Here is a 13,237-nt window from a genome sequence, read left to right on the forward strand (position 1 = left end):
GTAGCACCTCCCTCGTAAAGGAGGGTCAGGTGCAATGTGATTGTACACTTTTTGTGTGCTGCTGCACCTGATCAGCCACCATCTACGGGACACAGCTTGTCAGCTGGAGGGCCCAACATCAGATGGCCGGTTCAGCAGCACACTCAAAGAATGCAATCGCATTGCACCTGTTCTCAATTCCCACCAAATGCTTGCACAAAACTGATAGCCGCTGCATGAGTGACCCACGTAACATCAGTAGTCCACCTGAGAATCGATCAGAATAAAAAGGTGAATAAAAAACTTCAATATTTAGAGGCAAAAAGGACACGGAAGTAAGCTTCATTATTGAGAGGATGAAAAATTCATGAAATTCAATAACAGCTGCAACTAACCAAAAAGAAAATGGCTCTGGTTATCCAAAATTGGAGTTGGAGGGCACCTTTCCTTGGATATATGTACACAGGTATTTAAGGTGAGATCCTGGACTCTTAATATTTACAGAATTTACTTGTGCCCATTGTTAAGGATCTTCCATTCTGCCTCCTCTTTGGCTCTTTCCCACGGGCTCCTCTGCTTCTCTTCCACACCATGTCATGGTGCAGGCAGGCGATCTCTGCTGCCCAAGCACGACAATGATGAAAAGCGAATAATGTGATCCAGACTTGCTGAAAAGCACACTGTCGACATTCCGAGAGACTACTGGTTCCAGGAGCCCAGAAACGGCTTTCCTATTGGATCATGCATCATAGAATTTTGATGCATCAGTTCTGAGTTCACACCAGCAGCCAGAGGCATGTTCATCCATGCAATGCTACTGCCTGTTTTGTGAAGAGCAGTCTCATCAGGTGGATTCATGTAACCGAATTGCTGGTTAACATATGCAAACTGTGTGCCGTGACCTTGACACTGGATCTCATTACCCTCTGAAACAGCCTCACCAGCATATGCACTTGAGCCAACATACTGATCAGAGCTCACTGAGTCGTAAGGTGACCGTCCCAATCCGTTCCACTGCGGTAGAAAGCTAAACAAGCCATTATCCCCACCACTTCCATCACCGGGGCACTGACCTTGAGATGATTCCGGAACTTCCAAGCCAGACCAGTTAGAGTGGGTCCGGCTCTCACAGGAACCCCAGTGGTGGTCCAACATCTCTCCAGCAGCTGAAGGCTGAAAAGGTAGCATACGTACAGAATCTGCTTCCCAGTCAAGGGAGCTGGTTGTTGCTGCGAAGACTTCACGATTTGGACGCTTGCCAGGATACTCGTACATGTTCTTCTGCATAAGGTGATGCGTGTAAAGCTCTTTTTCTCGGGCATGTCCCTGTTCAAGCATCTGCTGCTGCTGTTGCTCATGGAGGTGCTGAGAGTAGCAGAAACCCTCCGACAGGTTGTTGCTCGTCATGGAGAACTCTAGTTCTTGCTGCTTCATCCCATCTACATGCTGATCCGGATAAGAATGCTGCCCCTTGAGAAGAAATGGCTTGCTTACCAGTCGACTCTGCCCATCATCTGCATATGCATCAAAAAAAGATGGTCCACTATCCACCTGGACGGTTGACCCCACATCATCATCAGGTCTACCTAGGATCTGCTCTTCATCTTCATCTTCATCTTCATCTTCATCTCTGAGAATGTCTTCCTCCAGATTAATCATACGAGCAGGTTGCTCTTCACCTGGCTGATGCTGTCTGATTGATAATTTATTCACAGCTGCATAATCATGTCTTTCATCATAGTACATTGTATCTGCTGTGCGCACTGCCAACCAGACATCTTCATTGGCACCTCTTCCTTGAATCATATTCTCATCTGATTTGGCATTTTCTAGAAATTTAGACAAGCCAGGTGCGGTAGAAGGCTCCTCCCCAGTACACCGATCAGTTTTCAAGCACACAACTAATGATTCAGCAACATTTCTCTCACAATTTTCAATCACCATCTCATCCAAGTTCTTGATATCCTCCTCTGATTCCTCATAGACAAGTTCAGGCACATCTGAGTTCTTGACACCCTCCTCTGGTTCCTCACAGACAAGTTCAGGCACGTGACTGTTCAGTGAAGGAATCCGCTTCAAAGACCGATGATGAATGGATTGCGGAGTGGATTCATTATTCTCAATTCCCATCTCATTTGAGTTATTAATATCCTCCTCCAATTCCTCAGAGGTGACATCAGGTTCGTGATGACTGTTGAGTGACCGCATCCGCTCCAACGCTTGATGATCACCACTAGAAGGGACAGAATCTTCTTGATCATAATTCTCGTTTGCAATATCAGGCCCACCGGCATCCGAAGATTGAAAACTGTTTTCTTGGTTTTCTAGTTCACAATTTCCACTCTCTTCCTCCTCATCCTGAACAACAAAACCAATGATAAATGATTAAGCACCTTAATTTGAAAAGAATAATCTGCTCAGCTTTCAGGACATGGATAACATTTCTTTTATTTCCAGAGAAGGTACCCACTAGAACACCGTAGAGCATTCAAAAGAACTTGTCCAATGAATTGACTATAATATTGCACATTAGCAAGTAATAAGCAGATTTGTGCTGAGCACGTAGTAATCATTATAAAGAATGGCCGGCAACTCAGGCAATGACAAAGAAATACCCACAAGTGCTTGAAGAAGATCAACAAACCTTGTTGATCATAAGCCTCTGACTATCTGCAATTTCTTGACCTAGCAATGCCATTAACTGTACTGTCTGTGACTGCCTTTCTATGTGAGAAGCATAAGCAGCCGCAATTTCCGTGCAAGCAATTTGCAACCTACATACACAGTTTTGCAGAAGATTGCAAAATTGGGTGTTACTTGTAGTTCAACATCACAAAATGTAAAAAAATATCACTAACCAATGGTTGTGCAACTTATTTTTCTCTTCCTCCTCAAAAGCATCATCTGGTTGTATTTCAAGCTTTTTGGTGTCACCCAACACCCGGTTAAGAGATTTGAACTTAACTGATCCACCTGTCTGCTTTAGTTTCTTGACCATTTGTTGCTGTGTCCTGCTGATCTGTATTCACCCCACCGCAAAAGACAGTTAAAACCTCAAATCATATAACTCTAGCCTGTCTTCATAAATCAAGTACAACTATTCACTTCCAATGAAGATACAATAAACAAATTTTAAGCACCAAAATAAGAAGAAACCTGTTCAGGCCATTCTGGATGATCTATAGAGCAGAAAAAAAAAGTAAAAACTTACTTTTCCTGAAATGAGTGGTGTTTGCAGCAGCAACCTAGGTATAAGTGTGTGCATTTTAAGCATTAAGGGACACACTTTGACAAAGACTAACAAGCATTTCTCTATACATACACCACTATTTGTGATTGTGTATGCATGCAGTGTGTGTGTGTTCATGCACTTCTGCATGCAAGAGAGAGAGAGAGAGAGAGAGAGAGATGCCATTATCTCCTGAAGTGCACATTTATGATAAAACCAACGTGTGTTTTCCAGAGTGACTAATCAAGACATTTTAAGCAGATACAGAGAGGAGACATGCTTTTGGTAAGTAGTGACAAAAATCTAGCTTCTAAGAAATATATTTAAAACAAAAGAGAGAGAGAGAGATCAGGTCATACCTTAGAAGAAGACATATATGCATCAGGATCGCGGGAATTAAAAGATGTTTTGACCTGTTTATCTTCTTTTCCTGAATTGTTATCCACTTTTTTATTTGTGAAAATGCTTATTGATTTCCCACCTTTAGGTTTTAATAACCTGTTCCCAAACAACCGAAACAGAAAATTTCAGTAAGCTTGATTTCAAAATTTTGAGGCATCCAATTTAAAATGACTCAAATCCCTTCATAATCAAGTATAATTTTCATGTTGCAAATGGAAAACACATTGTTGGAATATGTTCAAATGTGTATGACCCATATGTGTTATCCCTCTCATGTATATAACATTTTTATTGGGATAATATTGTAACTTTTCACTTTTGTGAATTCACTTAGTTCACAAGGATATTTTAGGAACAATAATATTAGGGTACAGCTGTAGAACCCCTTTATTGTTGTAACTCTTCATTTTGAAGTTAACAAAGTTATTCATTTTGAAGTTAACAAAGTTATCTTCCTCATAAACCCCATCGTCCATCGTATTGCCTACAGCTGAACACCTCTGCTCGTGATATGGTATCAGAGCAGGTTTATAGCAGAAAAAGATTTGGAGAGGGAGGCAGCTGCATTCCCATGCTGCAGAGGTGCTGTTTCGGTGGTCTCACTCGATGTTGGTGACGTCACCATTGAAGGGGTGTCTCATGCAGTAAGAGTCGACTAAGATAGCAGTTCTATAGCTACAGATTTTAGAGGATTTTTGGAAGAAAGATCATCACAATCAGTAACATATTAGAATTTTGGGATATTTTTCAATGTTCCCTGGATTTTGTATGCTACAGTAACCAGATTTGGAATTTTTGGCATTTTCGTACATATCGATGGCTGTTAATGGCTGAGATAGGTTTGGGTCAGGTTGTTCTTGCATAAGAAGTGAGTTGGGTATGCTTTTCTCATGTGTTTTGATATTTTGGAGCAAATATTAAAAGTTTTTGAATGAGCTAAAAAGAGCGGTAACTCAGTATGCTGTTTCTTTGAGTTATGACAGATTGTTTTTGGCATTTTTTGGCTGGCTGCTGCAGGGAATCGTGAAGAATACACTGTGTGAGGTTTTGTTATTGGTGTTGATGACTTCTTTAATATGTTGTTAATACAAAGGCTGCATCGATAGGGTTTGTCTTGTGGTGTTGCATGACTGTGTGTTGGTTGATATTGGGTTTGTGAGTTCTTGTTGAACAGTTAGTAGATTCAACATATTTGTGATGTGTGATAGTGTGCGGATGTACTTGTGATCTTGCGTGAATATGCTTGTAATACATTTTGCATTGTCATCTTGTTTTGCATATCCTTTCTTTTAGTGTGCAGCCTCATCCTGAGAACTTGTAGTTGGGGGTAGTTTGCAAAATATGGAAAAGGGAGAAGGTATACAACTCGTCCCAGTGAAGCTCGATTGAACGAATTATGCATACTGGGCCAACTTATTGTGGTAATTGTTGGAAAAGGTCTTCAGGGTTATCTGAATGGGTCAAAAGCAAACCTAAGGCCACTGATCCAGATAATGACAAACAAATGGAATAATGGATAGTAAACAATGCGAGTGAAGGTCTGGATCCTAGGGTCAGTAGAACAGAAGATAGCAGTGAATCTTTCAAATTTTCAGGAGGCCAAAGATGCATGATCATACCTTAAGCAGGTATACAAACAAGAAAATTGAGCAAAACAATATCACCTTACAAGAATTGAGAGCCATGTGGCAAGGGAATTCTGTAGAAGAATTTTATTCAGAAATGCAACGTGTTTGGGATGCTCTGGCCCTTATGGAAGGTCAACCTAAATATGAAAAATGTGCAAAATGTGACATTCAATGACTGCAAAGCATGCATGGACATATTTGAGAAACATAGGAAGACTGGCAGGCTGATTGAGTTTCCCATGGCACTACATCCTGAATTTGATGGGGTAAGGAGTGTCATGCTCCATAGACCCTTCTTGCCATCAATTACTCAGGCGCCAGCTGAGCTTATTGTTGAGAAGACCAAGATGAGGTCTCTTGTAAGTTGTAACATTCTCATCAGATGAGTCTGTTATGGCACTTTAGAGACAGGCAAGTGGCAGAATTTCTAGCAGAGGAGAAGATCAAGTTGGAGGTAGAGGGGATTTGAGTGCAATGTAGTGCCATTACTGCAAAGGGATCGTCATATGAAGAGTACTGGACTAGTGTTGAAGAAGAGGAAGGGTGGAGTCTTTATCACGTCACCGAGTGGAGAGAGTATTAGGTCTAAGGATGGGAAAGCTGATGGTAGCAGTAGCATCCAGTCAGTGACTTTGTCAGGTGCAAACCTTTCTGATCAGTCAGGTGGTGGTCAGGCAAAGATTCAGCAGATGCAACAACAGATTCTCCAGTTGCAGCTCTTAACTCAGTCTGTCACTGCCTCATCTCCTTCCTCCGCTCCTCCCTCTTCCTCTGGTAGTACTTTCACAAGTATCTCTGATTATTCCCCTAGTTGGTTGATAGACTTAGGAGTGTCATGTCACATTACAACTCGTAAATTTGTCTTATTTGATTGTCAACCATGTAATGGTGTCTTTTGCATTGCAAATAGACCCTCTATGCATGTTTCTAAAGTTAGGTGTTACTCCTAATTCATATTATGGTAGTAAGCTATATATCTCCTAAGTATATCATGCTCTTTCTCTTGCTATGAATTTCATCTCAGTTGGTCAGATTACTAAATTTAACTGTAATGTTACATTTTCTCTTGTTCACTATGTCGTGCAGGATCAACTGTCAGGGAAGAGGATTGAGATTGGCCATAGAAGAGAAGATCTTTATTATCTAGACTGTCAAGCCATGAGTACTCAGAGAAAATCACGAGTCTGTCTTGGAGCTATAATTTTGGATGACTTTGTTTTGTGACACCAGAGATTAGGTCATATTTCTAGTTTTAGATTGCAACATCTGGTGTCATTTAGAAGTTTAGGTGGGTCAAAACCATGGTTGCCAGTCGCGAGAAGCGGTCGCGAGAAGCGGGAAGCGAGGCACTTTCAAAATTTTAGGAAGCGGGAAGCGTGGGACGACTTAGAAGCGAATCACGAACCGTCTCGGAAGCGACCTGGGAAGCAAACCGAAAGCGACCTAGGAAGTGAGGGGGAAGCGAAAAAAGAAGAAAAAAATGAAAAAAAGAGGAAAGTGTGGGAGAAGCATGCTTCCCTACGCATTTCAGAAGCACGACGTTTCGCGCTTCCAAAACGCGTATCGGGGAAGCGCGCTTCCCCTACTACATAGGCGCTTCCGGTAACTCTGGTCAAAACTGATTGTGTCAAGTCATGCGCAGAGGTATGAGAGTTGTAAGTGGGCAAAGAATCATGCCTTGCCATTTAGATCTAGAGAGAGAAGCTGAGAGTTCTTTTGATCTTGTACATTCGGATGTGTGGGGTCCCTCACTTGTTTTGTCTAAGAGCGGTTCATCATATTTTGTCACATTTATTGATGATTGTACAAGATAAAGTGACATTTTTGAAATCTTTAAAAAAAATTATGTCATGATTGAAACTCGTCTTAATGTTGACATTAAAATTCTTTGTGGTGACTCTGGTGGAGAATACATTTGTAGTTTGTTTGAGAGTTTTTTTTTAGGAAAAATGAATTGAGTATGAGAAGACATGTCCATGTACTCCTACGCAAAATGGTGTGCTAGAAAGCAAGAACAAACATATTTTAGAAATCACTCGAGAATTGCTCTTTGGTGGACATGTACCTAAAGAACATTGGAAATATGCAGTACACATGGCTCTATTTATCAAATAAATCGCATGCCATCAGGGATTCTTAAAGGTATATCTCCATTTCAGAAATTGTATGGTGCAATCCCAAATTATAGGATGATGAAAGTTTTTTAATGTACATGTTTTGTTTTGTTACTCAGTAGTTATAGAGATAAGCTTTCACCTGGTGTTGTTAAATGTTTTTTTTTTTGGATTATTTTCTAGCCAAAAAGGTTATAAGTGCTACGATCTTGTAGAAAAGAGAATATGAGTATCTAGACATGTAGTCTTTCATGAGAGTATACCTTATTTTGATAATGTCAAAGTTAAAGGGAAAGACTCAATGGACTTCTTTTTTTGTATTGTTTCCTGTGGAAAAAAGACTGAATGAGAGTTTGGTGATTCGATGGGAGGAAAATCAAAATGAGGATAATAGGTTTGGGCAAACCTATTCAAGGATGCAAGAGATTATGATTGAAATACCCTTTTTAGATCATGTAGAAATAGAGGATACAAACAATGAAGAGGCCAATTCTAATCCCTCTTCGGCTGATTCCAAGCACACAAGTCTAGAGTCTCCCCTCACCTTGGCACCTCATCAGGTACGTAGAAATTCTAGAGTCTATGTTCTTCTAACTCGCTTTGTGTCTTATGATTCATTTTTTCCTCAACATCGTGCATTTCTAGCTTTAATCTACTCTTTTGTTGAGCCTAATTTCTATGCAAAGGCAGCATCTAAAGAGGAATAGCAATAGGTAATGACTAAGAAATTGAGTGCACTGGAGAGGATGCAGGAATGTGATATTGTTGATTTTTTCACCTGGCAAGAATATAGTTGGTGGCAAGTGGGTTTATAAAATTAAGACCAAAGTAAACGGGTTAATTGAACAATATAAGGCAAGACTGGTCGTAAAGGGATATAGTCAATAATTTGGAATCGATTTTGCCGAGACTTTTGCTCATGTGCCCCATATGACTACCATAAGAACTTCACTTGCAATGGTTGCGGTGAGAGTGAAATTTGTGGCAATTAGATATTAAGAATGCCTTTTTGAATGGAGACTTAGGACAATACGTCTATATGGCAATACCACCAGGGTAAAATAATTCATAGGGTAAGGTATGTAGATTAAGAAAAGCATTTTATGGGCTTAAACAAGCACCAAGAGCGTGGTTTGAAAAATTCAGTTCTGAAGTTAAATTTGTTGGGTTTGAGCAAAGTCATCATGATCCTGCTCTATTTGTTTCCTCCTCGCAAAAAGGAAAAATGTATATTGCTTCTATATGTGGATGATATGATTATTACATGTGATGATTTACAAAAGGTGAACACCAAAAGGAGGTTGATTGGCATATTTGAAATGAAGGATCTGAGAAATTTAAAATACTTCATTGGATTGGAGGTTGCTTCCTCAAGAAGAGGCATTTATTTATCATAGCACAAGCATGCAACTTATCTTGTTATGAAAGCAAGACTTGTTGAAGACTCCAAGAAGGTCAATTAACCTATGGAAGCAAATATAAACTTGAGAGCTACAGATGGTGTTGAACTTGATGATCCAGTTGTTTATAGACAGTTAGTCGAAAGTTTGATATATCTGGCAATATCAAAGCCTGACATCACTTATGCAGTTTGTGTGGTCAGTCAATTCATGAGCTCCCCTAGATCAGTGCATCTTGCAGTTGTTCTTTGGATTATCAGATATGTAATAGCTATCATGCATTTTGGGATGTTTTTTTCATCTACTATTTTAGATATGAGAGCTTTTTGTGATGCAGATTTTGGGAGATTTACACGTGATAGGATTTCTACCACTGGATTTTGTGTTTTCATTGAAATGAAAAAGCAAAAGGGAACTACAGGTAGCCTTGTCCACAAAAGAAGCAAAATATAAAGCTATAGCTCAAGTGACTGTAGAAGTTGTATGGATTAGATGACTTATGGGAGAGATAGGAGTATCCATTTGTGGAAGAAGTCACCTATATTGTGACAATATGAGTGTCGTCCATATTGCGAAGAATCCAGAATTTCACGAGGATAAAACACGTTGAGATAGATTGACACTTTATAAGATCATACGAGGATGGAATTGTATTTTTGGATCATGTGAGCTCAAAAGAGCAAATCACAAATATTTTTACCAAGAGCTTGGCACCATTACATTTTCAATCATTTCTCTCTAAACTTGGAATGATACCTCTTGCATCATCTCAAGTGTGACGGGAGTGTTGGAATATGTACAAATGTGTATTACCCATATGTGCTACCCCTCATGTATATAACATTGTTTATGGGGGGTAATATTGTAACTTTTCACTTCTTTGTATTTTACTTAGTTTTCATAAGGGTATTTATGAACAATAATATTAAGGTACGGGTATCAACCCCTTTTATTCTTGTAACTCTTTATTTTGAAGTTAATGAAGTTATCTTCCTCATAAGCTATGTAGTCAAAGGCACCGACTAGGTGCCTAGTCGGGCTAGTCGAAGGAAAAACTAGGAATCGGACGGATTCCTAGTTTTTCCCTTTCAGGGGTACCAATTTTTTCGCCTAGGCGCCTAGTCGGTCCTTGCCTAGCTGGAAAAATCGGTACCCTGCAACTTGTTATGTGCATTTTTTGTTTTTTTTTTGTTTTAATTAATTTGTTATGTGTGTTTGTTTATGTAGATGTGACATTGAATTGTTATTTGTGTTTGTTTATGTATGTAGATGTGTCTTAATTTTTGGTCAAGTTTTGTAATATAACAGGTTTACTATAAAGCTATGCTTCACGATAGTGGTACTTTGTACTTTGTGCATTTGTTGATTAATTTTATGTTGGATACATCTTTGTTGTTAGTCTTAATAATATTTGGGCAGGTTTTGTAATATAAGTTATATAACATGTTTACTATGCTTGACGATATCAATATATTATACTTTGTGCATTTGTTGTTCATTGATTTTATATTGGATACATGTTTGTTGTTAGTTTTAGCATTTTATTTTAAGAATTTAGATTATTTTTAAATTATTTGGCATTTGTTGATAGTTGTTTGCTTTGCTTATTCAATTGTTAATATTTGGGCAGGTTTTGTAATGTTTGACATGTTTTTTATCTATTGCTTAATGTTGATTGATTTTATGTTTTGTTACTAATTTTAGCAGTTCATTTGCATATTTTATATATATTTTTATTTTTCTAATTAAGGTACCGACTGTTAAATTACAATGTGTATATATATATATATCAGGGGTATTTTGGTTTTTTATTTATGTAATAAATACAGTCCAGCAGGAACTGTATAGTCCTTTTTAATTTTCTTTTATTTTGTTTTATTAAGTCATGTAGAATGCCATTGCGGTTGAAGGGAAAGTTTTATAGGACGACTATTAGGCCTGCCTTACTATATGGTACGGAATGTTGGGTTGTCAAGAGACATCATATTCAAAAAATGAGTGTAGCTAAGATGCGTATGCTTAGATGGATGTGTGGAAATACAATAAAAGATAAGATTCAGAACGAGGAGATACGTAAGAAGGTAGGCGTTGCACCCATTGAAAATAAGATGAAAGAGAATCGTTTACGGTGGTTTGGACATATTCGGCGAAGGCCTAATGATGCTCCATTTAGAAGGATGGAGAAATGGGAAAATATATTAGTTAAAAGAGGTCGGGGTAGGCCTAAGAAGACATGGATGGAGGTGATAGGAAAGGATATGAATGCTTTGAACCTCACCGAGGACATGGCATTGGATAGAAATGATTGGAGGAGAAGGATTTATGTGGAAGACCCAGAATGATTTTCTTTGTTGGTTCATATCGCCGACCCCAATTGTTTTGGGATGAAGGCGTAGTAGTTGTTGTTGTTGTTGTTGTTGTTGTTTTATTAAGTCATATTCAAATATGATTTTTGGGAAGCAGACTGCCCCTCCTTTCCTCTATGTGAGGCTCTATAAATAGAGTCCCTTTTGTATGTGTCAATATGCTCTTAGAAGCATATTTGTGAAGTTATAAAAAATACTTGTTTTTATATTGTGTTCTTGTGGATTGTGATCTTGTGTATCTCTTTTGTGAGATTGTAATCGGTCCATTAGAGACCTTCTTGTGTTAGTGCACTTGTGTAGCCCTTTGTTGGCATTGTGATTGTGCACATCTTGTTTCATTTCACCGACTAATCTGCCTAGTCCCCGACTAGGCTTTTTAGGGGTCCACCGACTAGGCACCGCCTAGCACTTTTGACTACATAGCTCATAAACCCGATCATGTTCATCTTCTTCCTCTATCGTATCGCTTCTAGTTGAACACCTCTGCCTGTGATACATATCAGGTATTGTGCACGGAGGGGATCCACCACGCAAGGTTGACAAGCTCCAGAGATGGTCAGTAGTACTACGGGGAAAGTTGGTCCATCAATGCCACAAGTAGCAAACAACATTCTTATCCTAGGTAGATGATGTATGTGGCAAAACACAACCATCTTTCTTGGCTCCAGCACATGATTTTATCACAACATTTATCTATTTCAGCTGACTCAAATATTCAAGTGACTACAAGAACTGCACCTTATTATGAAGGTACAGAAGTCTTCCAACATAAAAGAATTTAATCATTTTGGTATAAAAGAATTTTATACCTCAACAGGTATGTTAATCGTGTGTTGTAAGCTATATGTATTATACTATAGTTATCAACTGGTTCCAATAAAACCTAAGTGGAAAATGTTGTACACTTGTGCTTAGATTCCAGAATGGGAACCAGATATGCATCTGACAAAGTTTTAAAGCAAAAGAATTGGTCTCAGACATATAAAAAAGCACTAGATAACTAATTACATCAAGTTAATGTGTGTAAACAACATTATTGTGAACTAACTAGAAAATGGTCTATCCTTACGAACAGTTCAAGTACATGCGCACACCCATACATAAATCAAACATCATGAGTAAACACACACACGCCCTGATCAAACATGATGAGTAAGGCTTAATCTAGTAATAGGGATGTAAACAGCTTGGATTCTAATACCATATCCGACTAATCGGATGTTGGTTAAATGAATTCGAATTTAAATTTGGATCCGGACAGTGAAAAAGCTCATACCAATTCTGGTTTTGTACATGTAAACAAATTCGGATTTTCATCAAATCTGGATATTCATCGGATTCAGTAGCAAAAGGTCAAAAGACTCAAAACCATATCTGCATCCTATTATGGTTTTGGGCTTACCAAATCCAACTAAATGGAGTAGAATTCGGATAGATATTGGATAAAATCCGATCCATTGGCCTCTCTCTCTCTCTCTCTCTCTCTCTCTCTCTCTCTCTCTCTCTCTCCATAGAATCCCATTTAAGTAGCTTTCCGAATTTCTCTCCCTATTAAAGTAGATTTATACCACAACCAATTTAGTAAAGGAACAAAAAAACACAACACTCACATTGTCATTTAACAAAATGTTGTATGATGTGGGTATTCCTATAAAAACAAAAAAAAATACTAAATTACACTCAACCCAAACCACTCCCCTCTGTCATTTTTAAATTATTATAATACAACTAACTTTTGGCCAACTAGTGCCCCTTATGGCTCCTTTATAAGTACTATAGATCCACTGCGCTTGAGCGTAGATTGGTTTTAGTTTTCTATCTTTGAGGGAGAAGGGATGTGTCTCCGTGGAAGAAATAAGACCACAACTCAGTTATAGTACAGGAAAGATTGAAATGCACATAAAACCTAAATTGGCAGAGAAAAAATTTAGATCTCCAGGGTCATAGACTGAAGTAATACAGACTGACACATCCAAGTAAAATTTCTGTTGTAGAAGGACCATCTGTGAAGCGGTTAATTGAAAATGCATATCACTATGACTTCCTAAATACACAATGCTGTCTAAATTGTTATCTAAATTGTTAACAGAACAATCTTAAAAAAGAGTTTGAAAATGCT

General features: G+C 38.6%; 1 protein-coding gene across 2 annotated transcripts in view; it reads right to left on the minus strand.

The window, feature by feature from the left end:
• Positions 1 to 292: 292 nt before the first annotated feature.
• The window catches only part of LOC149833528 (uncharacterized), a 28,283-nt gene continuing 15,338 nt past the window's right edge, over positions 293 to 13,237 (minus strand). For both annotated transcript variants that reach the window (XM_090015183.1, XM_090015184.1), the window contains exons 7-10: positions 3,568 to 3,706; positions 2,838 to 2,998; positions 2,624 to 2,753; positions 293 to 2,337 (exon numbers count right to left, since the gene is read on the minus strand). In XM_090015183.1, the coding sequence (XP_089871309.1) occupies positions 679 to 2,337; positions 2,624 to 2,753; positions 2,838 to 2,998; positions 3,568 to 3,706 (2,089 nt within the window). In that variant the 3' untranslated portion in view covers positions 293 to 678. The remainder of the gene's footprint in view (positions 2,338 to 2,623; positions 2,754 to 2,837; positions 2,999 to 3,567; positions 3,707 to 13,237) is intronic.

This window comes from Nuphar pumila, chromosome 7 (genome assembly GCF_984573655.1).
Source record: "Nuphar pumila chromosome 7, dmNupPumi1.hap1.1, whole genome shotgun sequence".
Taxonomy (NCBI): Eukaryota; Viridiplantae; Streptophyta; class Magnoliopsida; order Nymphaeales; family Nymphaeaceae; genus Nuphar; species Nuphar pumila.